We start from the raw sequence: 27167 nt of genomic DNA, 5'->3' as shown, positions 1-27167 counted from the left end.
CCCCCAAAACCTACTGCTGCTCGTCCTGCAGGCAGATGTCAGGGAATGGCAGACATGGCTGCCCGCACAGTTGCTCAAGCCATAGCTTGGGTATTACTCACTCTCTCTCTCACCCCCACAGCAGATCAATTACCAAGTGCTATCAAATCTATCTCTTGGGTCTCTATCCATCCTCTTGTCTGCCCCTCCACTTGGTCCAGGTACCTTTTATCTCTCTTCTAAATGGCTGAAGCAGCTGTTAACTCATCTTTCTGTCCACTGTCTCCCATTCATCCCCCAGAGAAGCCAAAGAGATCTTTCTAAACCACAAATCTGATCATATCACCTCTATCCCACTTTCCACTTACGAATTTTGAGGGTTTCCCATTGCTCTCAAGACCAAGATCAAACTCTGAGTCATGACATACTGGCTTAACGATATGTTCAGCCTCCACCAACATACATCACTTCCAGCCCCTTGCTTCTGTCTTCACCCCTTAACCAAGGAGAGAGAGTATTGCTGTGGGTCAAGCTCGAGGTCTAGGGCACTAAACTAGTATATGGTACAGGCTGAAGACCTGGAACACTTCACAGAGGTGAGAATGTCTTTCCCTCCTCAGAAAACTATTTGTGAGGTGTCTAAGGAAGTCAGAGAGCAGAGGCTGCTTCTTCTAGGGTGACAGCCTGCCCTCTCTCATACATCCCTCTGACCTGTCACTCCCAAGAGGGCAAGGATGGGCAGGGATTGGACTACTCTACTGATCACAGTGAAGAAAAGCCTGGAGTGGGGGGAAAGCCAGCTTTTCCTTACCTTAAAGGGGAAGTTTGTCCCTGGCCTTCTTATTAGCAACCTCCATTTTAATTCCTGACACCTCAACATCAGAGCTTGCGACCAAGCCCAAAGCGTTCCTTTGCTAAGGACTGTCCTCTGCACATATACCTCACAGCGCTGGGCACAATAAGCGTCTAACTAAACCTTATTAATGGACTGTACAATACACATTTCCCCTTAGATCCGAGCTCACAAGCCAGCAGATGAGCCTGAATAGGCTACAAAAAATGAAATAAAGAAAAGGGAGAGTGTGAGGCTGGGCAGAGGGGCCTCACCTCCTTAGAGGTACCTCACAAAGTGACCATACACTACCTTTGGGGTCCACCTATGGCTTTAGGTACTGGCCCTGCACGTCACTCACTGTATGACCTTGGCCTCAGTCTCCTCCTGGGCGAAGACCAGGAGATATCCCTGTCTCCCGTCCACCCTCCACCCCGTCCCCCCCCCACCCCAGCCTGGCAAAGGAGCAGTGGGACTTACAGGGTTCATGGCTCACGTGTGATGCCAGCTTTCCAGAAGGGTCCCAACTTGAATGCTTCCTAAAGAACACTAGGCCATTCTCTTTCTTTGGTAACTTCCACATTTACATATAAATTGCTACCTAATGGCTCTGCCCTCCTTTATCTTAGCTCCACGTTCTAATGAGCTGGAAAAATGGTCCTGTGTGAGGAATAAGGAAGGAAAACAGTGGTTCCTCCCTTACTATGCAGTGGGGAAGGCAAGGAGTGAAGGAAGGGGGAACACGATGCCCTTTCCCCACTGGGACATATGTCCCAATGTCCCAGAAAAAGGAAAAAAGCATTTTTGTATCAGTTTGAAACACGGTAGAAAATCAAGCGTGAAAATATGTGAAATCCACAACACAGTTTGTGAAAAGTGAGTCATAATTCTATTTGTTCTGCCCGGTCTGCACATCGTAAATTTTTCATCCAGACAGAAATTGAAAATAAAGATGGACTGGGAGCGCCACCTGGGGTGAGGTCTGTCACTACCTCTGCTGCTCAAAGTCAGAGATCTCTGCTGATCCCTGGGGATGTGGAAGAGAGGTTACAAAGTCCCTTCCTCCCAACACACCCAAGTGCGCGCGCGCGCGCGCGCACACACACACACACACACACACACACACACACACACAACCAGGTGCCCAGCCCCTCTTAAAGCCATTTCTATTGAATTTCTACAATCCATGAAGTCCAGATTCCCATTTAGAGATTGAGGATCCATCCCCAGCTAAGCAACTGGCAGTCCTGGAATTCACACCCAGGCCTGTCTGATTCTAAGTCCCAAGTTCATTTACATTTCACCACTGAATGTGTCCACTGGAACAGAGGTTCTTAACTGAGGTCTGTGGATACAATGCAGGGGCTCCATGGATGAAAAAAAAATGTTACATCTTTATTTCCTCCTATTTCTAACTGAAACTCAGCATTTCCTCTAAATCTGAATGTGGGCAATAAATCAGTACCTGTGATTTTGTCACCAATAGTGAGGCACAGATATTTGCACATATTTCATATGTTGCTGATATCTCAAAATGTCATTTATGTTTATCACTCTTTGAAAATGTCAGCAGTTATTAGACCCACTGCAAGATCTTGTCATTTAATGTGTTAACAGAGAAGCACTGTGGTAGACAGGTGGTTCCCAGAAAATAAAGCTCTGTTGTGCAGCATTTGCTAATTCCCTTGGTGTAAATATTCCTACCATTGCCAATTTCAAGGATGACTATGTTTAACAACTGGTTTGCAAATTTCCTGAAGATTTAACGATCAATGCTTAGAAGCAGGGACAAGATGGCTTTAGCACACCATTGGCGATGGAATGGATTAACCTGGGTTTTCCCCCCTCCCTATCAGCACCTGTCTTTCCTGAAACTCTTTATGGCCTTCAGTAAAATGATGTTAATAATAACAATAATAGATTTGAAATAGATATATTAAATCCTTACTCTATGCACTTAACATGAACAATATCATTTAGTCTGCCAACGACCCTTTAAGGCAGGTATTATTGAAGTGGTTCTTATTGGAGGCAGGGAGATGTGATTTTACCTCTTGGGGACATTTGGCAACATTGGGAGACATTCTTGATCGTCATAACTGGGTTTGCTACTGGCATCTAGTGGGCAGATGCTGCTAAACACCCTCTAATGTATAGAACACACACACCCCTGGAGAAAGAATTATCTAGCTCAAAATGTCAATAGTGCCAGAGTTAAGAAATCCTGTAGTACTGTTGGTCCCATTTTATAGCTGGGAAAACTGCAGCCCAGAGATTAATGTACCCAAGCTCACAGAGCTAACATATAATGAGTTCTCTGGGGAGACTATTTCCTACCCCTGACTCCCTCACTAGATGTAGAGAGAGGAGTTTCCTGGAAAGAAAGCAGCCTGCTGGGGTTAGTCTTGGCAACGGGGGTCTCAAGGAGGCTCAGGCATTACATGTTGGAGGATCTAACCCCAGCTGCTTCTAAAAAGTTTGAAGGAGACTTGACCCCAGAAATGATTCCCAAGGTGGGTCAACCAGATGGCCCATTGGGCTGTCCTTTAAGACAATAAAATGGAAAGGGGAGGTGAGGATTGCTCTCCCACAAATATTTATTAAGCACCTACTATGTGCCAGCACTATTCTAGGTGCTGAGAATAGGGAACAAGACAAAAGTGACTCTTGCTCTCATGGAGTGTACAATCTGGTGGAGGGTACAGAAAAGCAAATTTTAAATGGGTTAAAATAATTACAGCTCATGATAGATGCTATGAAGGAAGCAAGTAAGGTACTATGATAAACAATTTTAGATGGACTTGCTTTAGATAGGGTGGTCAAGGAAGTCTTCTCTGAAGAGGTGACATGTGAGCTAAGACCTGAAGAATGAGAAGCCAGCCATGGGAAGAGAGGAGAGAAGAAGCAACAATCCTGAGGGATTAGCAGGTAATGGGAGTGAGGAGGGAAATAGGTTAACATGTTCTAGTCATCAAAAGGAGGTCACTATGACTAAAGCACAGAGGACCAAGGGCAGGGGAAATTCAGGACCTAAGAGTAAGAGATCAGCAGGGTCCACCCACCCTGTGTGCAGAGGACTCCAAACAGGTGTGACAAAGTCAGTCCCAGGCTCTGAGAGCTAGGCAAGTGGGGGATGTGTGTGTGGGGGGGGGGGGGGTGGGTATAGGTAACTAGACCAGTTCTGGCCTCTTCTAAGAACTCCCCCACCCAACTTTCTTTTCTTTTTTAAATGTTTATTTTTGAGAGAGAGAGACAGAGACAGAGACAGAGACAGAGCATGAGTGGGAGAGGGGCAGAGAGAAAGGAAAACACGGAATATGAAGCAGGCTCCAGGCTCTGAGCTGTCAACACAGAGCCCAACGCGGGGCTCAAACTCACAAACCAGGAGATCATGACCTGAGCCGAATAACCGACTGAGCCACCCGGGCATCCCATCCCCCTACCCAACTTTCTTAACCCAATACATCTGCTGACCCAAGACTCCCAGATGCTAGGACCCGAAACACATCAGAGTGTGTGTGTGTGTGTGTGTGTGTGTGTGTGTGTGTGTAATAATGATGATGACCAAATAGTCAAACAGTATTGGGGAAATCTTCAGCTCCAAGGTGAATCACAGCGGTAGAAAACAACACGCCTGGCTCTCTGCTGAGAAAGTTACATTGATAATTAGTCATATGCGTAGCCACAGTCCACTTATGCCTAATCACTGAGCTGTTCAACAGCAGAGGGATGGGCTGGCGCTCCAGAGTTGGAATGAACCTTACTGAGTAGGTTAACAAATCCAGTACTAAGCTTTTTAAACAGAATCCCAGAATTCTGCAACAGGGAGGCTCAGCTCAGAGTACAGGGGATGGCAGGAGGCTGAAGAGGGAGGGCAGTGGAGGAGGAGAGGAAATGGGCACAGAGTGAGCACACAGTCTATGTCGGCTGCTCTGCAAAGCTTCACTGCACACCTATGATCTTGTTGAATCCCCACAACAACCCTTGTGGGGGTACTGTTTCCCCCATTTTCCACATAGGGACTTTAGACTCAGGGCCCCCTTTTCTTCACTAAAGTTCCCACCCGAAGTTGGGATTTCACTGCCAGTAATTCAAGGAGCTTCTTTATCCACTCAGAACTTAAATAAATGAGCAGAGGAATTCTGTGCGTCTGAGACAAATATGGCCCTGATATAGGGAGGTCATGCAAAACAGAAGAACTTGCCAGAACTCTCCAGAAATAGTGAATTCTCAGGAGGTGAGCAAAGCTACTGGGACCTGGGGGATCTGTTTGACTTCATAAAGGGAATAATGTTTTTGAAACTATCAAATTGGGGTACCTGGCTGGCTCAGTCAGAGAAGCATGCGACTCTTGATCTTGGGGTCGTGAGTTCAAGCCCCACATGGGGTGTAGAGATTACTTAAATAAATAAAACTTAAAAAAAAGAGAAACTATCAAAAACATCCATATATTTTGCATCCTCACGAATCATGATGTTCTGTCCCTTCTTCACCCCACCACTCCTCGGCCAGTTGGATCAAGGACATTTATTACTTTAGAAGGAGTGTAGATACCACAGAAATCATAAGGTCATAGTTTAGCTTTGAGTCTATACAGAGACAGTAGTCTTAAAACCTGGCCAGAGAAAAGAGAGAGAGAGTTTCTTAATTCCAGAACCTACTCTACAAATCAAGGGTAACGTTTGGAGGTCTGAGCCTGAAGTTTATGAAAAGCAGTCATGAGATGGGACTCAGGAAATGAGATCAGGAAAGTGCCCATTCCATGAGAAGATGGTGGTCTCTTCTAGGCCTGGGGGTGAAACCAGGGAAAAAGAGATTCGGAGAGAATGTGAATGGGAGAAAGTCACTGCTCTCAGGGACTAGTACCCCTACCTCCCTTGGCCTTGGCCCCAAAGTGGGAAGGCAAGAAAACCGCATCTCCAGTAAGTGGGGGGAAAAGGAAAGATCAGAGGGCACATTGCTTCACTGAAGCTCTATGAGGAAACGGTGCCTGTGGTTCCCCCACACCCACTTGAAGCAGCCAAGACAGTGAAGAAACATCAGTAGGCTTCAGGTATTTGTCAGGATTTAGTCAGAGAAACAACCGCCATCTTGTCTGCCAGAGCACTGACCTGAGTGGACACATAAGAGCTTGCAGGGAAATCCAAGAAGCTGTTCCTGTCTGCAAAGGGAGAATGCCGACCTCCTTTGTGGAGGAGTCACGGCAATGGAGATGGAGAAAAGAGAGCAGATTTGAAAGATGCTTGGAGGTGGGTCAGAAAGATCATAATGGTACAGTTGGGGAGGGTGCCAGAAGGAGAGGAGCCACAGTGGACCCCAGATGCCTGGTTTGAGCAGCTGAGTGGCCTAAGTGCAATCTACCAAGATGGGGAACACAGGGGAGGGTGCATGAAAGGCCAGGACCACAATGAGATGGGTGAAGTGCCTGCCTTAGGCACCAAATACGAGGGTGTGCCACAAAACCTCAGTAATCAAGAAAAATAATGATTTAATGCAATTTTTTTAATCAAAATTAATACAAAAAAAATCCATGATGAACACGATCAGTATTACTGATTTTTCCTTTTGCTTTGGGCTTCAATATGGCTCAGCCTAGCACTATTACTGATCCTGTCTTGATTTAAAATTCTGATACTTTGTTCATCATGGATGTATTTTTTTTTTTTTTTTGCATTCACTTCTGTGTTTTAAGTATTGCGTTAAAATATCATTTGATGGTTGTGGGTTTCAGTGCCCTCTTAAGTGTTGCGCCAGGTGTAGTAAGGGCTTCACTCACTCTAGTCCCAGCTCTGAGTAGGTCTGAGAAGAGAAGGCTAAGATACAGTCTTGGAAATATGCCGGAATGAAACGGGATGGCAGATGTTAAGTCTCCAGACCAAAGTAGGTCTTCAATACATGCTGTAATGGACTCAGTGGGCACCTCTGGCTTGAATCCTCCAGGCCTTAGCATTTCAGGACATGCCAGCTACCAAAACCTGCATTTCCTTCCTGAGGATTATCCTGGCCACCAAGTGAGATAGGTTAGAAGCACTGGGGAATGAACACCCCTGCGGCAGCCTTCAACCAACCATCCCCAGGAACCAGTGCGTAAATATCCCAGCTCCCTGGCCTCTCGGATGGGGTCACTGTGAGGTATATGTGTAACACCATTTCCAGAGTCCCCAGGTGAGATTAAGCTCCATCACCCACAGTGCTACTGGCTTGATAACATACCTCTAAGCTCTGTCCCCTCCCCACCTCCCCACCCACCTACTGATGTCTCCTGGGATCACCTCCCAAGTAAACTTCATGTAGTCCAATCTTTTTCTCAAGGCCTGCTTCTAGGGCAACCAAGATAAATGGATGTCTTTCCTTCACTTGCCCTCTTCTCTGTGGAAACACGGAATGTTCTGCACAAACTTGGAAGTCTGAGCGTGCCCTTGAAGGAGAGACCCCTGACTCCAGCACTCTCCTGGCAGGGAAGTCGGTAGGGGTAATTGTCAGCCAGTGCTGGGAAGCCTGGATCTAAGATGGGCTGGCTGTGTTTCTGTAATCTCTGCACCTAGAGTTGAAAAATAATTGGCAGACACCTTTCCTGGCCATTAATTCTTTACAGCAGACACTGAGCCCTTGAGGCAAAAACTGGTTGTGTGCAGTTACTGCCAGGCTGGCCCTGAATTCAGAACAAGGAGCATGACTTTCCCCTCACCCTCTCTACAGACCATCAGCCTTCTTCTCCTTCCTTCTCCTTCCTCCACCCACCCCCTGGCCCAAGAATGGCCAGAAAAGGCTGTTTGTGTAGGCTGGAGGAGACAAGATTTAGCCCTTAATCCAGAAGGACTCAGGCTTGAAAGCCATGGGTAAAATCGTGAAGTGTGGAGACATCATTCATGCTTTCTTTTTAGAGAATATTTGTTCACCACCTACACGTTTTCCCACAATCACCATAACGCTTGCAACAATCTTGTGCAGTAAATATTATTTCTGTGCCCACTTTACAGGCTCAGAGGCTCAAAGAGGGCAAGTGTCTTAGTTTAAGTGACAAAGAGCCTCCCCTTGACCAAAATGCAATCAGACTCCTTTGAACCTTCTTCCCAATGAGGCCCTGACTTTGGGGATTCTGTGTTCGCCTCTGCTGTTATACACAACTTTAGCAAGAATCATGCTAGGTTGGTTAAGCTGGAATCCCTCCCGCCTTAATATCTGATCCTCCTCTATGTTCAACCACGTCCCTCGTCCCCCACCACCCCCCAGGTCTATCTAACCACCCTGGCCTGCCTTTAACAGGCTAGGTCAGAGTCCGGTTAGATCAGTTTAAGTAGAATTCTCCGTACACCCGGGGTGCCTCAGTGTTTCAGTCTGACCCTTGATTTCAGCTCAGGTCATGATCTCAGTTTCATGAGTTTGAGCCCCACATCAGGCTCTGCACTGACAGTGTGGAGCCCTCTGGGGATATTCTCTCTCTCTCTCTCTCTCTCTCTCTCCCTCCCTCCCTCCCTCCCTCCCTCCCTCCCTCCCTCCCTCCCTCTCTGCTCCTCCCCCCATCTTGCGCTCTGTCTCTCTCAAAATAAATAAATAAACTTAAAAAAAAAAACTCCCTTACTCCTTATGTTTCCTCTTAGTAATTTCCCGTCCACTGACCACTCCCTGCTCTTCAGCTATAAATTACTTGTCCTTGTTGTGTTCGGAGGTGAGCTCGATTTCTCTCCCCTGCTGCAAACCCCATTACAATCACCCCTACACCTATCCCCGGGCACCTGCTGAATTAAGTCTGCTTGCCGGTTCTTAACAAGTGTCATGAACAATTTTCTCCTTAAACAGGTCACATAGAGAAGACATCGATTTAGATCCAGGTCTGTTTGACTCCAAAGGCCTTTCTCTTCCCTATGTCATGTGTTGTTTCTCTTCCTTCAGTAAACATTTCCTGAGCACCTACTATGTGCCAGGCCCTATGCTGAGCCCAGAGGAGGACACAAAGATGAATAAGAAATATTTCTTTCCTCTAAGAGGGAGAAATAAAATCTTCCTCATTCTGCCTGTTCTCTACCCCAGGGGTCAGAACCTGTTTTTATAGTACTTCAGCCACAGGGGCTTGAGCTACTAGGGCAGATTTGACTAGGTAGCCACAAAGCCAAACTACTGACTGCCTGACCCTTTACAGAAAAAGTTGGTCACCGCTGGTCTACACCACACCAGGCATTGAAGGTACACTGTCTTAGTTACTCCTCAAGTCAACTCTATGAGGCTCATCCTTCGATTGATTACACCCATTTTACAGATGAGGAATGAGGCTCCAGGATATGAAGTGGAAAGGTATAAAGTTGGATGATCCCAAAGCCCTCCCCCCTCACCCCCTTCCAGATGCCCCTTCTCTGCTCTAAATCACATCTAAAATGTTGGTGGCCAAAGTTTTGAAACACTGACATTGACACTTGAAACAGCCTACAACCCCCACCAGGAGTGGGCCACTAGGCCACTGGACTCTGCCAGGCTGGTCTTAGAGCTGAAGCCAGTCTGGTCTCCCATGGAGGTTTGTCTCCAGCTGGAACAAGAGGCCTTTCATGTGCTAATCTGCAATCTCAGGCGGGGTAATTATTTCTGTTGGTTTTATTATTGAACCTTGTGGGAAGGACAGAGTGACAACCACAAGGGGCCAACTAGAAGCCATACATCAGTAAGTTCTGACCAGGGCTAGATGGTGTACAAACAGAACCGCCAGAGAAGGCGAGCAGAGCTGAGCCGGCTGCTCGGTTACCTCGGCAGGCTTCTCCACAAGCCAAAGTTGAACACCTTGCTGGGAACACCTGCATCTCTCCACCCAGAGCTTGATCTCTCTTGGCCACTCAGGCAAGCTGGAAGTGCCAGAGTGAACACTCTTGGAAGCAGCCTGCAACCAACACAGCTGGCCAGCTGATGTACAGGTAATGCGGCTTCCTCGCGCCTAGGTCTGAGGTGTGTTCACCGGCTCCCGGAGTCCCCAGCGGAACAAAGCTGCCCTTGCCACCATTGTCATCAGCCCAATAATGAGCCCTTCCCTGGCTTTCTTCCCTTCCTTGTCGTGTCTTCCCCTCCCAGTGACATTTCCTGGCATCACCTCCCAAATAAACCACTTGCCCTTTCATCTTGTCTCAGGGTCGGCTTCCAGAGGAACCCAAACCAAGGCAAGCCCCACGCCTTCTCACCTGATCTCTACCTCAGCCGTGGGAGCCAGGATCATCCCCATTTTTCAGAGGTGGAGACTGAGGCACTCATAGAGTTTAGGCAGTCAGAACCCCAAGGGATTAGTAAGAACCAAAGGCTCAAGAAAGGTTTCTGGGGGGCTGGGGGACATATTTGAGCCTGTCTTCTTGACCACAGAGCAAAACTGTCCCACACCCAGGCTGAGCCCCAAACTTAGAGCTCGTTCTGTTCCAGTTCCTGCTCGTGTCTCCCCCAAGGCCATTCCCCCAGAGTCCTCCATCAGTGACGATAGATGGAACTGGATCAGAGGTTGCTTCTAGAATCAACCTATCATAAAAGATAGAGAACTAAGAGTTCTTAGCTTGTAACCAGTCCATAAAAATGATCTCCATGGCTATGTTAAGCAGGGGTGGGGGAAAGGAAGTGTGGATAAAATTTGCATTTATTCAACAATAATAGCCAACACTTATTTAGTGCCTACTGTGGTGTCTCTCCCAATTGGATGGGGGTCCCCAAATGTAGGGCAACTAGATTGGGTGGAAGCCAGAGGCACGGGCAGTGAAATAATTCAAGCAAGGTAGAATAAAGGATAGAAGTTTGTTGAATGCACGGGCCAGACAGCAAAGCAGAGACTGTCTGCCACAGGGCAACGAGAGGGGGGTGTGTTTAAAGGGGGAAGGTGAGGAAGTAGGAGAATGCACGGAATTTTCCTTTTTTGGTACCTGTGCCTGGTTGTAAGTAGCTCATTGGTTAGTTAAGGCTTATGGATGTTTTGAGGTGGGTCACCTGATGGGCCTGTTTGCATCAGCTCATTGGTCACTCTGGACCCTTTTGCCTTGCTCTACCTTGCAGTGCGCAAGCCTGTTGCCTAAAAGTGACCTCTACATCTACTATGAGCTAGGCACTACTCTAAAACCTTACAATAAACTGACTTTTTAAAATTCTCACTCTTTGAGACAGGTACTATTACTCTGAGGCACAAAGAGGTTAAGAAATGTGTCCAAGGTCACACAGCTAGCAACTGAAAGAGCTGGAAACAGAACCAAAGCGATTTGGCTCCAGAAATATGCTTTTAATCCTTGTTAATAAGATAAACAAACACAGAAACTAATACTGTATGCTACTTATATTTCCTTTTTTTTTAAGTTTATTTATTTATTTGGAGAGAGAGAGAGAGAACAAGCATGGGAGGGGTAGAGAAAGAGGGAGAGCAAGAATTCCAAGCAGGCTTCTCACTGTCAGCACAGAACCCAACGTGGGTCTTGAATTCACAAACCATGAGATCATGACCTGAATCGAAAGCAAGAGCCAGATGCTCAAAAATGAGCCACCTATATCTTTTTCTTTAAATTTAGAAAATGAGCAAAAGCATATTAAAAATTATAAGAGTTTATTGGACTAAAAACCTATTTGAATCTGGCAGCATTGAACCACTCCTCCCACAGGGTTAGGAGGAAAGACAAAAAGAGAAGGCAGGAAAATGAAAGGAAATTATTCGGTGGGCTGTAGCTTAAAGACTGGTGGGCTCTTTGTGACTGGTTGTCCTTAGTATTTGCCTGATTTGGAAAAGCCTAGTTGACTATGATGGGCTTCAATTTCTTACCCTTCATGCATTTACAGAGCTGGGGTTTTGTTTACTTACACAGGCCACCGAAATATTAACATGCTCCCATTGAATCTATTTAACACCGTGTTCACCACACTGTGCCTGTAGCAGAAAGCAAGGCCACCAGAGACACTGCAGGAGACAGCCCTTTAAGGCCAGGAGGGCCCAGTTTTAGTTTTTGGTGAGATGAGTAGGAAGCTCAGGTGGGGGTTGCATGGAGGCACCGGGATGGAGGAGGGGAGACTTAACTGAGGCTCTCTGGGAACAACAAAGATGGCCCAAAGTACTTGATGCTCTTGGTTTTGCTTTTCTTGTTTTTATCATTTTTATTGATGTACAATTTATATACAATAAAATTCACCCATTTAAAGTATCCAGTTTGGGGTGCCAGGGTGACTCAATCAGTTAAGCATCAGGCTTCCACTCAGGTCATGATCTCACAGTTCGTGAGTTCAAGCCCCACATCGGGCTCTGCGCTGACAGCTCAGAGCCTGAAGCCTGCTTCACATTCTGTGTCTCCTTCTCTCTCTGCCCCCCCCCCACTCATGCTCTGTCTCTGAAAAATAAATTAAAACATTAAAAAAAAATACGTTAAGTGGCGCCTGGGTGGCTCAGTGGGTTAAGGGTCTGACTTCAGCTCAGGTCATTATCTCACGGTTTGTGAGTTTGAGCCCCAGGTCAGGTTCTGTGCTGACAGCTCAGTGCCTGGAGCCTGCTACAAATTCTGTGTCTTCCTCTTTCTTGGCCCTTCCCCCGCTTACACTCTGTCTCTCTCCCAAAAATAAATGAAAACAGTAATTAATTAATTAATTAATTAAAGCATCCTGTTCAATGAGTTTGGGTAAATGCATAATTGTGTGTGAATACCACCACAATCATGGTATGGGTCATTCCCTTCACTCAAAGAAGTTCCTTCCCGCTTCTCTGCAGTCAGCTCTCTCCTCCAAACACCAGCCCCTGCCACCAGGAATTGGCTTCCTGTTCTTTTAGTCCTGCCTTTTCTAGAACATGATATAAATGGACTCAAACATCATGCGGTTTTTTGCGTCAGGCTCATCCCACTTGGTATAATGCATTTGAGATTCATCCACACTGTTGGATTGTTCCTGTGTATTTCTGAGTAGTATTCCATTTTACAAATACGCCCCCTTCTGTTTATCCATTCACCTATTGACATAGACATTTGGGCTGTTTCCAGTTTGAGACTGTTAAGGATAGAGCTGCTGTGAACATTCCTGTACAAGATCTTGCTGGTTTATACAAAGTTTTTCATTAATTGATTTTTAATTGCCAAATAATACATGAATGCATTCTTTCTCTTATCAAAACAATACCGAAGTAAGGTGAAAATCCTCACACACTGCACTGGCAATGCTTTTCAAACTTTAACACAAGTCCTCCTGGGAAGCTTGTTTAAATGCTTGTTTTAGTCCAGTAGGTCTGGGTGGAACCTGAGATCCTGCGTGTCTAACAAGCTCCCAGGGAATGCTGACAGGAGCAGGGGCTCCAAAGACCCAAGAGCCCTGGCCAGTATTTCTCAAAGCATGATCACCTGACCATCTGCTTCACAGTCACACTGGAAGATGCTGAACATGCATATTCTGAGGCCCTGCCCTGCACCCAGTGACTCCACCTACGAGGGATGGAGCCCGTAGACCTTCATATTTAAATGGTGCTCACCAATATCTGGGGACCACTGCTTTGGGCCTACAATTTTTGGAAGAGCTGACTGGGTCTGTCTCGTTCCCTGTTTTCCCCCTGAGCCTAGCACAGTGCCTAGGCCATGCAAGGTACCTTTTAAAAAGACTTATTTTCCCTCACTCTGCTAGGAACTGGGTTCTACACCCTGGGCACACACCCTGGATGCTCTCTGGCATGGTGCAGTTCGCTTGACTCCTCTGTTCTAGGACATTAGAAACCACCATTTGATGCAGCTTTTGCTGCCAGAATAAGGGCTGTGGTGATAAGCAAGGGCACGCACAAGACACTTGGGAATATGTTTCAGCCTGAACGTATCCAAATAACAGCATGTAGAACTAATGATGGGTAAAATGTCTGCAAGCCACAGCCTAGTGTCTGGCAGAAAAACAGAAACCTACACGCACCAGCTCAGGGGAAGACCTGGGAAGAGAGCCCAGCATTGCCTCCCATGGGACTCTGACAAGCATGGAGACCACAGTATCCATGAAGTACGCCATGGGTTCTTGTATTTGTCTTCGGAGTTTCCCCATGGCCTTGTGCTCTTCACCGGACATGAGGCCAACTAGGACTTTCCTCATCAGCACTTTTTCTCCCGGCTGCCCCAGGACGGAGCCTACCTGCCAATAAGCACCGGATTTCCATTCTGCTGCCTCACCTGCTCCCATTCTCAAGACAAACATTGTTTGCCACAACTGGGCTATTCCAGAATTCCAGTTAGGTTCCTTGTAAAAGAGGTAGGGCTGAGTGAGGAATTGGACACCAGGCAGCTCATAACTGGCCTGGAGAACAATATGGCCACAGCAGCAGCAACGGGCAGGTGCAGAGAAGTCCAGGGGGGCAAGGTCAGCCTGAGGGCCACCCTGAAGAAGGTCACCAGTGAGTCTGAGTACAGACTGCTTAGCAGCCACGGTGACAAACAATCTGAAAAGCAAGCCCCAGGAGAGATGTTTTGGGGACTGTGGACATCTAGCCAGAAGAGAGGACTTACTTGAACAGAAGGTCTGAGGGCTGCCCCCCAAACATCTGGACGCCTAGGTGTGGGAAACAGATGTGGTTATTTGAACAGCCTCAGGGACACAATCAGGACCAGTGGCTAGATAAGTCAAGGAAGCAATTTTTCACTTTTATAAAGAATTTACTCAAAATGAGAGATGTCCAAAAATGGACTTAGCTGTCTGGTTAGGCAGTAAACTCTCAACTTGGGAGATGTTCAAGTAAGGGCCAGAAAACCTGGGAGTGAATAAGGTGTTGACAATCAGAAGATTTAGATTGAGGGACCTTCAAAGACCTCCTCTCTCTGAGCTTCATTGACCCCTGGACCAGGCAGCCAGTGGAATTTACCTACCGCTGTAATCATACAAATGGCCACCAGATGGCAACAGACCCCCACCTTCCCAGTCAAGGAGCACTGGGTCTACAGAAACCTAACTGGAGGACAAAACCAAAATAGTTAACTGATTCAGACAAAGTGACATTCATGGGCAAAAACTATGAATCAAATCCTCAGGAGCTAATTAGTCCAGCACAACCCAGAGTGCTCCAGGTCAAGTAAATTATAATTTTTTGTTTTACAGAGATATTCCTTTTTTTAAAAAAATCTTCCATCGAAGTACAACATACATACAGCAAGGTACACAAATCAGAAGTGCACAGCTCAATGAATTCTCTCAAACAGGGCACACCTGTGCAACAAGCACCCACCTCAAGATACAAGCTAGGACCCGAAGTCCAGAAGCCTCCTTCCTGGTCACCACCCCCACCCCCACTGTAACTTCTGATACCATAGATCGGTTTGGCTTCTTCTTCAGCTTTACATACATGGAACCATATGGTATGGGTTCCTTCGTGTCTTGCTTAGATGCTTATGTCGTGAAATCCACTGACTGGGCTGTGTACTGTAGTTCAATCTCATTGCTGGGTAGCAGTGTGTGGTACGAATAAACCACAAATGATTTGACCACGCTCTTTTTGATGCGCATCTGAGTGGTTTCCAGTTTGGGGACTCCCACGTATAAAGCCGCTACGGATTTCTAGTATATTCCTTTTGAAGAGCATATGTACACGTTTCTTTAACAGAATTGCCAGGTCACAGTGGTGGGCGGTGGGCTAGCAGCTTTCAGCTTTAGTTGACACTATCACACAGTTCCCAAAGTGCACCAATTGCCATTCCCACTGACCATGTACGAGACTTCCTGTGGCTGTCTAGCCACACCAGGATCCTGTCTAGGTAAGTTCCCGTGGAAGAGATGTGGGATCTGGAGCGAGCATCCCTGCAGAGGGTCTGAGTGGCCGGGCAGCATGAGTGAGTGGGGCTTGAATCAGAAGGAAGAAGAGTCCATCCCATCAGCAGGCCCTGATGACCCCTGCAGCAATAATACCTGCTAAATGGACATACTCGCTTCGTGAGTTCGCAACAACTGCCTGAGCGGCGCTACTCTCACTGAGGACTCACTGCATGCCTGGCACTTCTCAGGGCTGGAGACGGCACACAGAGGAAACAGACAACGTTCCTGCACTAATGAAGCTCACGTTCTAGCGGGGGTGGGCACAGACAGTAAATAATATGTCAAGTGATGAGAGTTCCATATAGAAAAATAAAACAGCATAAGAAGATATAGAGTGCAGGGGCACCTGGGTGATTCAGTCGGTTGAGCATTGGCTCAGGTCATGACCTCATGGTTGGTAGGGCCAGGCCCTGCGTCAGGCTCTCTGATATCAGCTTGGAACCTGCTTAGGATCCTCTCTCTCCCTCTCCCTCTCTACCCCTCCCCTGCTCACTCTCTCTCTCTCTCAAAAACAAATAAAACATTTAAAAAAAAAAGATCTAGAGTTCAGAGAGGGATGCTAGTTTAAAATGGGGGTTATTGGGGCTTCTGGGTGGCTCAATCGGTTAAGCAATCGACTTTGGCTCAAGTCATGATCTCACAGTTTGCGAGTTTGAAGCCCATCAGCTGCTGTCAGCACAGAGCTGGCCGGCTTCAGATCCTCTGTCCCCCTCACTCTCTGCCCCACCCCCGCTCTCACTCTCAAAAATAAAATAAAACATAAATAAAATACAATAAAACAAAACAAAACAAAATAAAATGGGGGTTACAATGTGTTGGTGAGGATGTGGACAAAAGGGAAGCTTGTGCATTGTTGTCGGGAATGCAAATTGGTGCAGCCACTAGGAAAACAACGGGGAGGGTGCCTCAAAAAATTAAAAATATAAATACCATATGATCCAGCAATCTCGCTTCTGGGTATATATTCAAAGGAAATGAAAGCACTATTTCAAAAAGATACCACTTTTTGAATATGTTCATTTCAGCATTATTCACAATAGCCAAGACGTGGAAATAACATAGGTGGCCATCGACAGAAGAACAGATAAAGAATGTGGCATATGTATATGGAATATTATGCAGGCATTAAAAAAAGAAAACCCTGCCTTTTGTGACAACATGGTTGGATCTTGAGGGCACTGTGCTAAGTGAAATAAGTCAGACAGAGAAAGACAAATACCACATGTTCTCACTTATATATGGAATCTAAAAAAGCTGAACTTGTAGAAACAGTTGCCAGGGGCCAGAGCGGGGGGGGGGGGGGGGGGGAATGAGATGTAGGTGAAAGGGTACAGACTCTCAGTTATAAGATGAGTAAGTTCTGGGGATCTAATGTACAGCATGGCGACTACAATTCACAATAGACAACACTGTATTAACAACTGGAAAAATGCTGAGAGCAGATCGTAAATGTTATCACCCACATATAAAAATGGTAATTATGTAAGGGGACGGAGGGGTTAATTAACCTGATTGTGATCATCATTTTGCAACATACATGTGTATTGAATCATCACATATTACACCTTAAATGTATGTCAACGATATCTCTATAAAGCTGGGGGGAAAACAACATATCAAAGAATAAAATAAGTAGTTACAGGGGTGAGAAGGTGACTTTGAACAGAAACCAGAGATGAGGAGACAAGTCACAGGAAAAGAGAGCTCCAGACACAGAGAGGCATTCAATGCAAAGGCCCTGTGGTGGGTGTGTGCTTGACATATTCAAGGCACAGTAAGGAGCAGATAGAAGGAGGAGTAAGGAACACTGAGAGCAAGTTAGTGGGGACATGATTATGTAGGACCTAACCTCACTGATGCTGAGAGACAACCACAAGTCCAACCGCACATACACATGCATACTCATATAACGTGTTGGGGCTTGGGAGGTTGAGAAGGTTATTGCTGTTTAAAAAAATGAAATCATGCATATATTAACCCTGGCCTTTCTCACTTAACAACATACCATGAGCATCTCTATAAGTCTATATCAGGGGTTGGGGTAGGCAAACATTTTCTGTGAAGACCCAGCTATTAAATATTTGAGACTCTGCGGGAGACCGTCTCTATTGCAACTACTCAATACTGCTGTTGTGGTTGAAGAGCAGACACGGTATATGTGAGTGAATGGCTGTGTTCCACCAGAACTTTACTTACACAACAGGTGGCAGGCCCGATTTGGCCTAAGGTGTGTTTACAAACCCTGATGCATAGCTCCCCTGTTGTATTCCCAATGCCAAGAGCAGTGGCTGGCACACAGAGGGCACACAATAAGTATTTGTCAAATCGATAAATCTAACATTCTTTTTAGTGATTAGAGTATTCCACTGCTAGAATATCATCTTAGGGCCTAAGGTTTTACAAATCAATCCTCTTGTCAAAAAGATTTCTAGGAGTACGGTGGCTGGGTCAAAGCCTCGTGAACTTTCTGTTTGTCGAAGGTCACCACCTCCTTGAGACCCTTTCCTCTCTTGGCTTCTTCTGTGACACTGTATTCTTTGGTTTCTTTCCCTATCTCCCTTCCCAGTCTCCTTTCCTGTATTTAAGTTTCAGAGTCCCTCTGGCAGGCAGAATAGTGTCCTCACCAAAGATGTGCATGTCCTAATCCCTAGAATTTAAGATGTTACTTTACTTACATGGCAAAAGAGACTTTGCAGAAGTGATTAGGTCAAGGATCTTCGGATGGAGAGTGTATCCTGGAGTATCCAAGTGGGCCCAATGTAATCACGGCTGGCGTTGGGGGTGGGGGTGGGGGCGAGGGACTTATAAGAGGAAAGCAAGAAGCTCAGCATCAGAGGAGGAGATCTGACAATGGAAGCAGAGGTCAGGGTCAGAGTAACTGGATGCAAGAAGGTCTCAACCAAAATTCATGGTTTCAACGATGGAGGAAGGAACCACAAGCCAAAGAATGCAGACAGTCTCTAAAAGTTGGAAAAGGCAATGAGACAGATGCTCCCCTAGAGCCTTCAGAAGGAGAGCAGCCGGGCTGACACCAATTTTAACCCAGTGAACCACTTGACTCCTGCCCTCTGGAACTGCAAGCTAATAAATTTGTGTTGCTTTCAACCCTTGAGTTGATGGTAATTTGTTACAGCAGCCATACAGATTACACATAGGAGTTAATACAGTCCCCCAGGGCATAGTTCTGAATTTTCTTCTGCTCTCCATCTACTTTTTTGGGGGGTTTCATCTAGTATGTGACAAACTCACAGATTTATATCTTGGGTCCCCTCTGTGCATTTTTTCCACTTGACATTAATAGAGTTTATTTATTTGTAGGTTCTTAATGTAAGCATTATACCAGGCATGTGCTTGGATGCTGTGGGCTCAAATTCATGTATTGAGAAAGAAAAAAAAATTATATGTTCACAGTTAATTATACTCAGAGCCTTACATTTTCTTGTCATATTGCTCAGATGACACCAGATATGTAAATAGTTCAGTATATCCCCAGTCTTCTTTTTTTTTTAATGTTTATTTATTTACTTTGAGAGAGAGAGAGAGAGAGAGAGAGCGAGCGCAGGAGGGGCAGAGAGAGGGAGAGAGAGAATCCAAAGCAGGTTCCACACTACCAGAGCTCAACACAGGGCTCAAACACACGAACTGTGAGATCATGACCTGAGCCAAAATCAAGAGTCCACTATCAACAGACTGAGCCACCATGGTATCCTCCCCAGTCTTCTTGGGTGGTGAAACCTCATTATCCTTCCACTTTTGCTGAAAATTCTGGTTACTCCTTGAATACTCAGAACACAAGGGAAGCCCATTCTCAGTGACACACATCCCCTCACTGTCACAAGCAACACCTTAGGTGTCAATTCTATGCTTTAGCAGACATTTGTCAACATTTCAAAACATTTTGTTAACCCCCCAATTTTTTTTATTGAATTATAATTGACATACAATGTTATATTAGCTTCAGGTGTGCAACAGATTGATCCAAAAACTATACATCACTCAATGTTCACCACCTTAAGTGTGGTCACCATCTGTCACCACACCATATCATTACAATACTATTGACCATATTCCCTGTGCTATACTTTTCATCTCCATGACTTATAACTGAAAGCTTGTACCTCTTAATCCTCTTCACTCAATCTATTTTTAGTTGTCACAGCTGGGGGGAGGGAAAGAGCTACTGGTGTCTAACAGGTAGATGCCAGCCAGGAACACTGCTAAACATCCTGCAGTGCACAGGACAGCCCCCACAACAGAAAATTACCTGGCCCCAAATGTCAGTAGTGCTTAGGTTGAAAAACCCTGTCTAGATGAACCCTGTACAGATGTTTTTCAAAAAGGGTTTGGATTAGCTTGGCAACATTTAATCCAATACCGCAATTGAAATGTACCTTTAATCTCATCACTTCCGAGCTCTTTCAATCATCTGATTCACATTTCTTTCAAACTCTGTCCCTGACAATTTCCATTTCTGAATTCCATTTCTACAGCAACACCTGCATACATTCACTCCACTCCATGTAAACACACTTGAGTTGCCAAGTTCAACCCAAGTCCATTCAAGATGACAGCTTCTGGAATGCTAAGTTTTCCAGACATAATATAGCAAAACCTATCACAATTCAGTTTATACCCACTTCAAATCACATGGTACTTGGGATTGAAAACCACAACAATGCGTGCTCTAAACTATCCTTTACAATCTGGGTATTTATGGATGGATTCAAAGTTATTAACTCTCTTTTGGATCAGACTGAGGCCACTCTCTCTTGCTGACAGACTTCTGCAGTTACCTCCACAATTTTAGAATCAGCAATAGTGATCTTTATCTGCCACAACTGTAGGTATCTAAAAGAAGTGGCCTCCTGTGCTATACATCCATCATTTCTCCCTTGAGTCTTTCTTCCAAAATATCAACAGAGGTGAGTTAGATCATCAACAAGACTCTACAGAATGCTGATGGCCCAACAGTACCTTCAATGATGATCATTTGAGACTGTCTTCTGTAGTTGGTGGGTTAATGGTTTTTTGTTAAGAGTAGCCACTGGGGGGCGCCTGGCTGGCTCAGTCCATGGAGCGTGTGACTCTTGATCTGGGAGTAGTGAGTTCCAGCTGCACATAGGACACAGAGATAACTTAAACAAAAAAACAAACAAACAAGAAAACAAACAAACAAAAGTAGCCATTGGCCTTTGGGGAGAGGTTAGAGGAAGCAAAGGATGATGTTAGCTGCATCTTTCTCTTTGGGCACATTAACTGCAAAGACAGAAGGTGACACCCCATTGCCTATATTCATCTTTTAGTAAGTACTACCCCATTACCTTCCCAAATAGAATGTTCAGTCCAACCGACACTGTATCAGCGCCATTTCCTGATGCACCTCTTCCCATATAATGAATTTTAACATTTTTTAAAATAGTGACAATTTGAGGAGTGAAAAAATGTCGCACTGTTGAATTTTCTTTTCCCTAATTACTATATCCCACGAATTTTTATAGATCTATATTCTTGTGTTGTATTTAACTTTTAAGCACTATCTAGCCTTTACCGCTAGATGCCAGCATTAACACTTCTCCCCCTGTCGTAATAATCAGTTTGCTTCTACACTTTGCTAAAAGTTCCCTGGAAGGCCAAATCGCCCTGTCTCAACCAGCTAAAGAATATCAAGGTTGAACCGCTCAAAAAGAAATGGAATATTCGGAAATGCCTGAACAGCCAGTGTTATCTCACCGATACTGTTTCTTCTCTTGGCTTCTGTAACACCGTGCTATCCCGTCTTTCCCCACCTCTCTACTCCCTCGTTCCCAGTCTCCTTTCCTGTAGTCAAATTTCAGAGTACACTAGGGCTTTCTGCTCTCCACTTAAACTTACTCCTTCGGGGTTTTCATGTAGTTCTCCAGCTTTAAAAGGCATGTCCAATGAAATACTAAAAAAAAAAAAAAAAAAAAAAAGTGTATTTCTATCGAATACACGGGGGCTTCCAACCTGTTGGTTCACGGGACTCTCCACGAGGAGGAGAAAAAGAGAGCACCTGTGTAGGAGGGCTGCCAGGTCTTGATTAACTTTCTTGGGCCAGAGACCTCGGTCGTACTCCCTTTGGGAGCACCCACAGCGAGAGTGGAATTACCACGTACACAGCAATCTACAGGTGACTTGCCAGTGTTTCAAGAAAAGACCCATGGAGGGGGACGGGCAGCGAGGGGGTCAAGGCCGATGATAGCTGTGAGACCACCAGGGATAGAGGCCAGCAAGGCTGTATGCTCGTAACGCGAAACCGTGCGGGTCACCACCACTCCGGAGGGTAAACCTCGGATTAGGTGAAACGGGATAATCAGGTGTCGGAGCGCGCGTTGCCCGCCGAGCGGAGCGTGAGCCGATCAGCGGAGGAAATTCGCAGCCTCGCTTTAAGGAGCCAATCAGAGACCACACAGTCCTATTAACGACAACATCAGGAACCAATGAAAACCGGGAGTCCTCTGGGACTGCCTCCCAAACTCCTGTCCCGGAGAGATCACACCAAGGAGGTTTTTTAAAAAGTACAAATTAGAAGACAAGTCTGTGGCTCGACGACGGGAAACTACGTTTACAATGATGGGTGGGGAAAATTGTGTAAGCGAGCAGAACTGCACTTCCCCAAAACCTCGCGGAAGTGGACCTGCAAGTCACCCCCGAGCCCTGGGCTCCAGAGCGGGAGGGTACGTGCTGCGCGCTGACGCCACGCGCTGGCCCCGCCCCCAGCTCGCCCTCCCTTATAGTGCAGCTCTGGCGCGCGCGCACCATTGTGTGGCTGGACTCGGCCGCCGCTGCGGTGTGAGGCGCGTGTTCGGGCTCTCGCCGTCCCCGCACCCGCACCGCGGCTCCTGCTTTGCGGTCAGCCGTTCGACGCCAGCCTTCGGGCCCCTCGCCCGCCACAGACATGCCGCGCGTCTACATAGGACGCCTTAGCTACAACGTCCGGGAAAAGGACATCCAGCGCTTTTTTAGCGGCTATGGCCGTCTCCTCGAAATAGACCTCAAAAATGGGTGAGTCCGGCCTGGGAACCCGCGTCCGTCCGCAGTGTTCTGGGTCTGGCGGCGGCGGGGTCCGCTGGACAGAAGATGGCCCAGGCCGCGGCGCCGCGTGGCAGGGCCTCCAAAATGGCGGCGGCGCGGGGTCGCGGGAGCGCGCGCGGAGGGTGGGCGCGCGGGCGTGCGCGCCCCCGGCCTAACGTCGCCTGCCGGTTCCCGGCTCTCGCACCGCCCCCAGGTACGGCTTCGTGGAGTTCGAGGACTCCCGCGACGCCGACGACGCCGTTTACGAACTGAACGGCAAAGAGCTCTGCGGCGAGCGCGTGATCGTGGAGCACGCCCGGGGCCCGCGCCGCGATCGCGACGGCTACAGCTACGGAAGCCGCAGTGAGTCCCACCCCCGCGCGCTCCGCGTCCTTGGGATCCTGGGGGGCGGGCGCAGGCTTAGGGTGGGCGGGGTGGGGCCTCCCAGCCCGGGCAGGCGCGGTGGCAGGGGTCCACTGGCTCCAGTGTCCACGGGCGCCGCTGCCTTCACGCCTGCCCGGGACAGCTACGGGACGCCGGAGCGCGGGGATTGGGTTGTGGGTTTGGCTAGCCAGGGTTGGGCTGTTTTGGGGCTTATATATTTAATTTTGTTGTTGTGGGGTTTTTTTGTTGTTGTTTTTTTTTTTTGCTAAGTTGGGGGCGGGGGGTGGCTTGGGCCCCTGTCAGCACTGTCGTGGGCTCTGCCCACAGAGGAAGTGAGGGATGGCAGTATTTGTTGTATCCCCTTGCTTACCTGACAGTGCTTTAGCTAGAAATGTGAATGTTTTAGAGTAGAAGTTTGAGGGCAGGCTGGGGTGGAGGTGGGGTGGGGTGGGGACGGGGTAAGGGGAGGAGTTTTAAGTTTAGGTCTTAGAGTTATTAAAATTGGCGGGGGCCAAAGAAAATACTATTTTTAACTAATGTGGTATAGTACCACACAGATTTAAATAAGCTTTATGCTGCATTTGAATTATTTGGGGCATGTTACTGGGAGGAGGTGGGAGGGGTTTGGTTATGTTAAATGTTTGATGTTGAAATTGTTGCATGTTGAATTCAAACTTTTTAACAAGTCCTTGATGTTTCAATTTGAAAGTGACCAATGGGGCTGAGGCTGTGTCCACTGAGGCTAAGATGACTGCCTTTCCTGATTGGCCTTGGCTTTTCCATACATTGTGTGACCCTTGCCCTATGACCCTTTGGCTGACCTTACCGGAAGCCATGACGACAGCAGCCTTTTGCCATTAGACGCAGGGTGATGGTGAGGATTCCAAGGGTTAGACAAAACTGGTTAATCTGAACTAGGTGACTGTTACCTTGCGTGTTTTGTGGCCAAACCACCACCAAAAACCTCACACTGTGATGTAAGTACTTAGTGTAACTAGTAAACATTTTTGTAAAATGTAGAAATGCATGTAATCAGTTAAGTTTTATATTTTACAATGTTCTGTAAAATAAAACTTAGCGAGGTAAATCGAATAAAGGAGCAGTCACTCTCTAACAGATTGTAGGAGAAGTTTAGTTGGATTTAGTCTATTTGACTTGCCCTTAATTTAATTTATGGCAAATCACAACTGTATCGAAGGTTTAGCAGTATAATAGCAAAGTCCTACTCCAGTAAATAAAAGTTGATATGTTTGTACTAACTTTCAAAAAACATGCATCCCTGTCATTACAAAGCATCTAATTATTCTCTTCATGTGATAAAGGTGGTGGAGGTGGATACAGCAGTCGGAGAACCTCTGGCAGAGACAAATATGGACCACCTGTTCGTACAGAATTCAGGCTTATTGTAGAAAATCTTTCTAGTCGTTGCAGTTGGCAAGATTTAAAGGTATGTGCTATAATTTGAGATAAAAATGATACGGCTGGGGCACCTGGGTGGCTCAGTTAAACATCTGACTCTTGATTTCAGCTCAGGTCATGATCTCACAGTTGGGTGGGTTTGAGCCCCACATCCGGGCTCCGCGCTGATAGCTCGGCGCCTGCTTGGGATCCTCTCTCGCTCTCTCTCTGCTGCTCCACCTACCCGTGTGTGTGCTCTCTTTCAAAATAAATTAAAAAAAAAAAAAACGATATGGCTAATGTTTAAAAGGTAGGCTTTTGCTTCACTTTTTTCTTAAATTTCTGAGAATCCAGTACAGTACGTAGATTTTTTTCATTACATTTCTGAGTTTAATCTTGTTGCTTCTTTAGGATTTCATGAGACAAGCAGGTGAAGTAACCTATGCGGATGCTCACAAAGAACGCACAAACGAAGGCGTGATTGAGTTTCGTTCCTACTCTGACATGAAGCGTGCTTTGGATAAACTGGATGGTACAGAAATAAATGGCAGAAATATCAGGCTCATTGAGGATAAACCACGAACGAGCCACAGGCGGTCTTACTCTGGAAGCAGATCAAGGTAATTTGTTGAAATACAGGGAAAGGAAAAGAAACCATATTTGCTAAGAGCAAAGAAAAATTCAAGCACCAGTATTTCAATTGATGCTTAACTGAAAGTTCAGTGTGTAGTCTCTTTTGTGTTGTGCATCATTGAGGTTCTTTTCAATGTTTTAAGGTGGACTTAATTTATGGTAAGAAATTATATTTTGTTTACTGTTTTTTGTCAATGACACAAAAGTTTGTGTTGAGATATGAGATTAATGTTTTTTATTGCATCTTTTGTTATAGGTCACGGTCTAGAAGAAGGTCACGAAGTAGGAGTCGCAGGAGCAGCCGCAGTAGATCTCGAAGTATCTCAAAAAGTCGCTCCAGGTAAATAATGAGCTGTTACATCTTTTTTTCTGAATGTTACTCTATTTGTATGTTCTGGCAAGGTATTGAGAAAAAAATCTGGCTCTTCTTGTCCAGATCCAGGTCTCGGAGCAAAGGTCGATCACGTTCTCGATCAAAAGGCAGGAAATCCAGATCAAAAAGCAAATCTAAGCCCAAGTCTGATCGGGGCTCCCGTTCACGCTCTCGAAGCAGATCTAAGGAGTATGAGAAATCTCGAAGCAGGTCTCGTTCTCGATCTCGTTCCCCCAAAGAAAATGGAAAAGGTGATATAAAGTCAAAATCTAGATCAAGGAGCCAGTCTCGTTCAAATTCACCCCTACCTGCTCCACCCTCAAAGGCACGTTCTGTGTCCCCTCCACCAAAAAGAGCTTCAAGATCCCGTTCTAGATCTCGTTCAAAGTCGAGGTCACGGTCCAGATCGAGTTCCAGAGATTAACTTAGAACTCTACATTCTTTGCACACTATTATGGAACACTTTCCTACTTGCTTAAGCAGTTACTCTTCCATGTTTGTACTTGGCCTCTTTGCAAGAGGAATCTCCTGAAAACAGGGGCACACAGAAATTTGATTTGTGGCCAAATTTGATGAAAAAGATGAGGTTCTAAAGAAATGGTGGCATGAAGTCAAAGATCCTCTCCCTTCTTTGTAGAATTAAGATAACTTTGATTTTATAGCTTTTGAGCTAAAATAACTTTTGTAAAGATTAAGCTCATTTAGATTTTTTTTAAGTATTTCAGCAGGATCTGCTGCAGGGGTTTTGTTGTTTTGTTTGCTTACTTTTAAATTAACCGTTTCAAGCTTTGAATACCTAAGGCTTTAGAGGGAGAACCCAATTTTCAATTATGTTGGCTTTTTATAAGCTTGAGTTATGTAAGATTTCAATAAAAATTTGCTACCAAGATAATTGCCTTACTGAATAGGTCACTATTAAATTCCTTTAAATATTGGTAATCTACTCTTTGTGGAAACGATGTAAATTCAAAGTGTAAAAGAAGGCAAGCCTCAGACCAGCAATAAATTATTGGATTTGGATAACATTTTGTGCTGTTAATCAAATTTGCCAAAGTCCTATCTGCCCCTTTGAGTTTAAAAGGTATTTCGTGGTCCGTCTATTACACGATTTTGCCTAAGTTAGTGGATTTTAAATGATGAAAACTTTTCAACTTAAATTTAATTGAACTCTTGAAGAAGTAGTTCTTAATACTTGAGAACCCGTTTAGCCTGGTAATCCCACTTTATGGAGAAATGGTCAGTGTAATTAGTGTTTTGTTAGAATATGGTTCCATGGTCTTTAGTGTTTGTTGTACGAAAATGGAAGTAGCCTTTCTGTGATTGGAAATTTAGCATATTCTTGTTCAAAGTAGAAAAGCAAATACTGCATTTTCAGCTGGAAGACTATTATATTTAACAGGCACTTAACAGGTTGCTTGGTAAAATTGGTTGCTGATTAGAGTGAAATTCCACCCAGCCATCAGTCGTTAATGGTTGATGGGGTTATGTGATAATTGATTAGATCATCCTTGTAACTTTACAGCATATGGTGGGCTTGAAAAGAATTTACATGGGTAACCTCTAAATTTTTTGTACTTTAATATATGCTGTGGAAGCCAAATTATACTGCAAATTTGTAGGAGTTACTGGATAACCAATGGGTCCATGCATCTATAAACCTAATTAGTTGAAGTTGCAATTTGAGAAATGAATTACCCTCTATCTTTATGTTCAGATACTTTAATTCCATTTAAAAGCACTCATTAATCTTGGTTTGAAACCAAGATACAGATTGTTTGACTCCGC

General features: G+C 45.7%; 1 protein-coding gene and 1 long non-coding RNA gene across 7 annotated transcripts in view; one reads left to right on the top strand and one right to left on the bottom strand.

Annotated features, from left to right (window-relative positions):
• The window catches only part of LOC107179210, a 104554-nt gene extending 82290 nt beyond the window's left edge, over positions 1-22264 (bottom strand). For all 6 annotated transcript variants that reach the window (XR_006215442.1, XR_006215443.1, XR_006215447.1 and 3 more), the window contains exons 1-3: positions 21594-22264; positions 21434-21488; positions 20537-20674 (exon numbers count right to left, since the gene is read on the bottom strand). This is a non-coding gene — a long non-coding RNA (uncharacterized LOC107179210). The remainder of the gene's footprint in view (positions 1-20536; positions 20675-21433; positions 21489-21593) is intronic.
• A 76-nt stretch (positions 22265-22340) lies between these two features.
• SRSF6 (serine and arginine rich splicing factor 6) lies at positions 22341-26407 on the top strand. Its single transcript, XM_042980381.1, has 6 exons — positions 22341-22585; positions 22809-22957; positions 24301-24425; positions 24788-24996; positions 25266-25349; positions 25446-26407. The coding sequence occupies exons 1-6, from the start codon at positions 22479-22481 to the stop codon at positions 25804-25806; spliced, it is 1035 nt and encodes a 344-aa protein (XP_042836315.1). The 5' UTR covers positions 22341-22478; the 3' UTR covers positions 25807-26407.
• The last annotated feature ends 760 nt before the right edge of the window (positions 26408-27167 follow it).

Source organism: Panthera tigris, chromosome A3, assembly GCF_018350195.1.
Source record: "Panthera tigris isolate Pti1 chromosome A3, P.tigris_Pti1_mat1.1, whole genome shotgun sequence".
Taxonomy (NCBI): Eukaryota; Metazoa; Chordata; class Mammalia; order Carnivora; family Felidae; genus Panthera; species Panthera tigris.
The sequence above is the reverse complement of the archived record's forward strand: the minus strand, read 5'-3'. Positions and strand labels throughout refer to the sequence as shown.

Excerpts from the sequence above, each read along its gene's own strand:
- SRSF6 (XM_042980381.1), top strand. The coding sequence starts at position 22,479 with ATGCCGCGCGTCTACATAGGACGCCTTAGCTACAACGTCCGGGAAAAG. Across the intron at positions 22,958-24,300 it reads CTACAGCTACGGAAGCCGCA|GTGGTGGAGGTGGATACAGC; the intron begins GTGAGTCCCACC and ends CATGTGATAAAG. Across the intron at positions 25,350-25,445 it reads ATCTCAAAAAGTCGCTCCAG|ATCCAGGTCTCGGAGCAAAG; the intron begins GTAAATAATGAG and ends CTTCTTGTCCAG.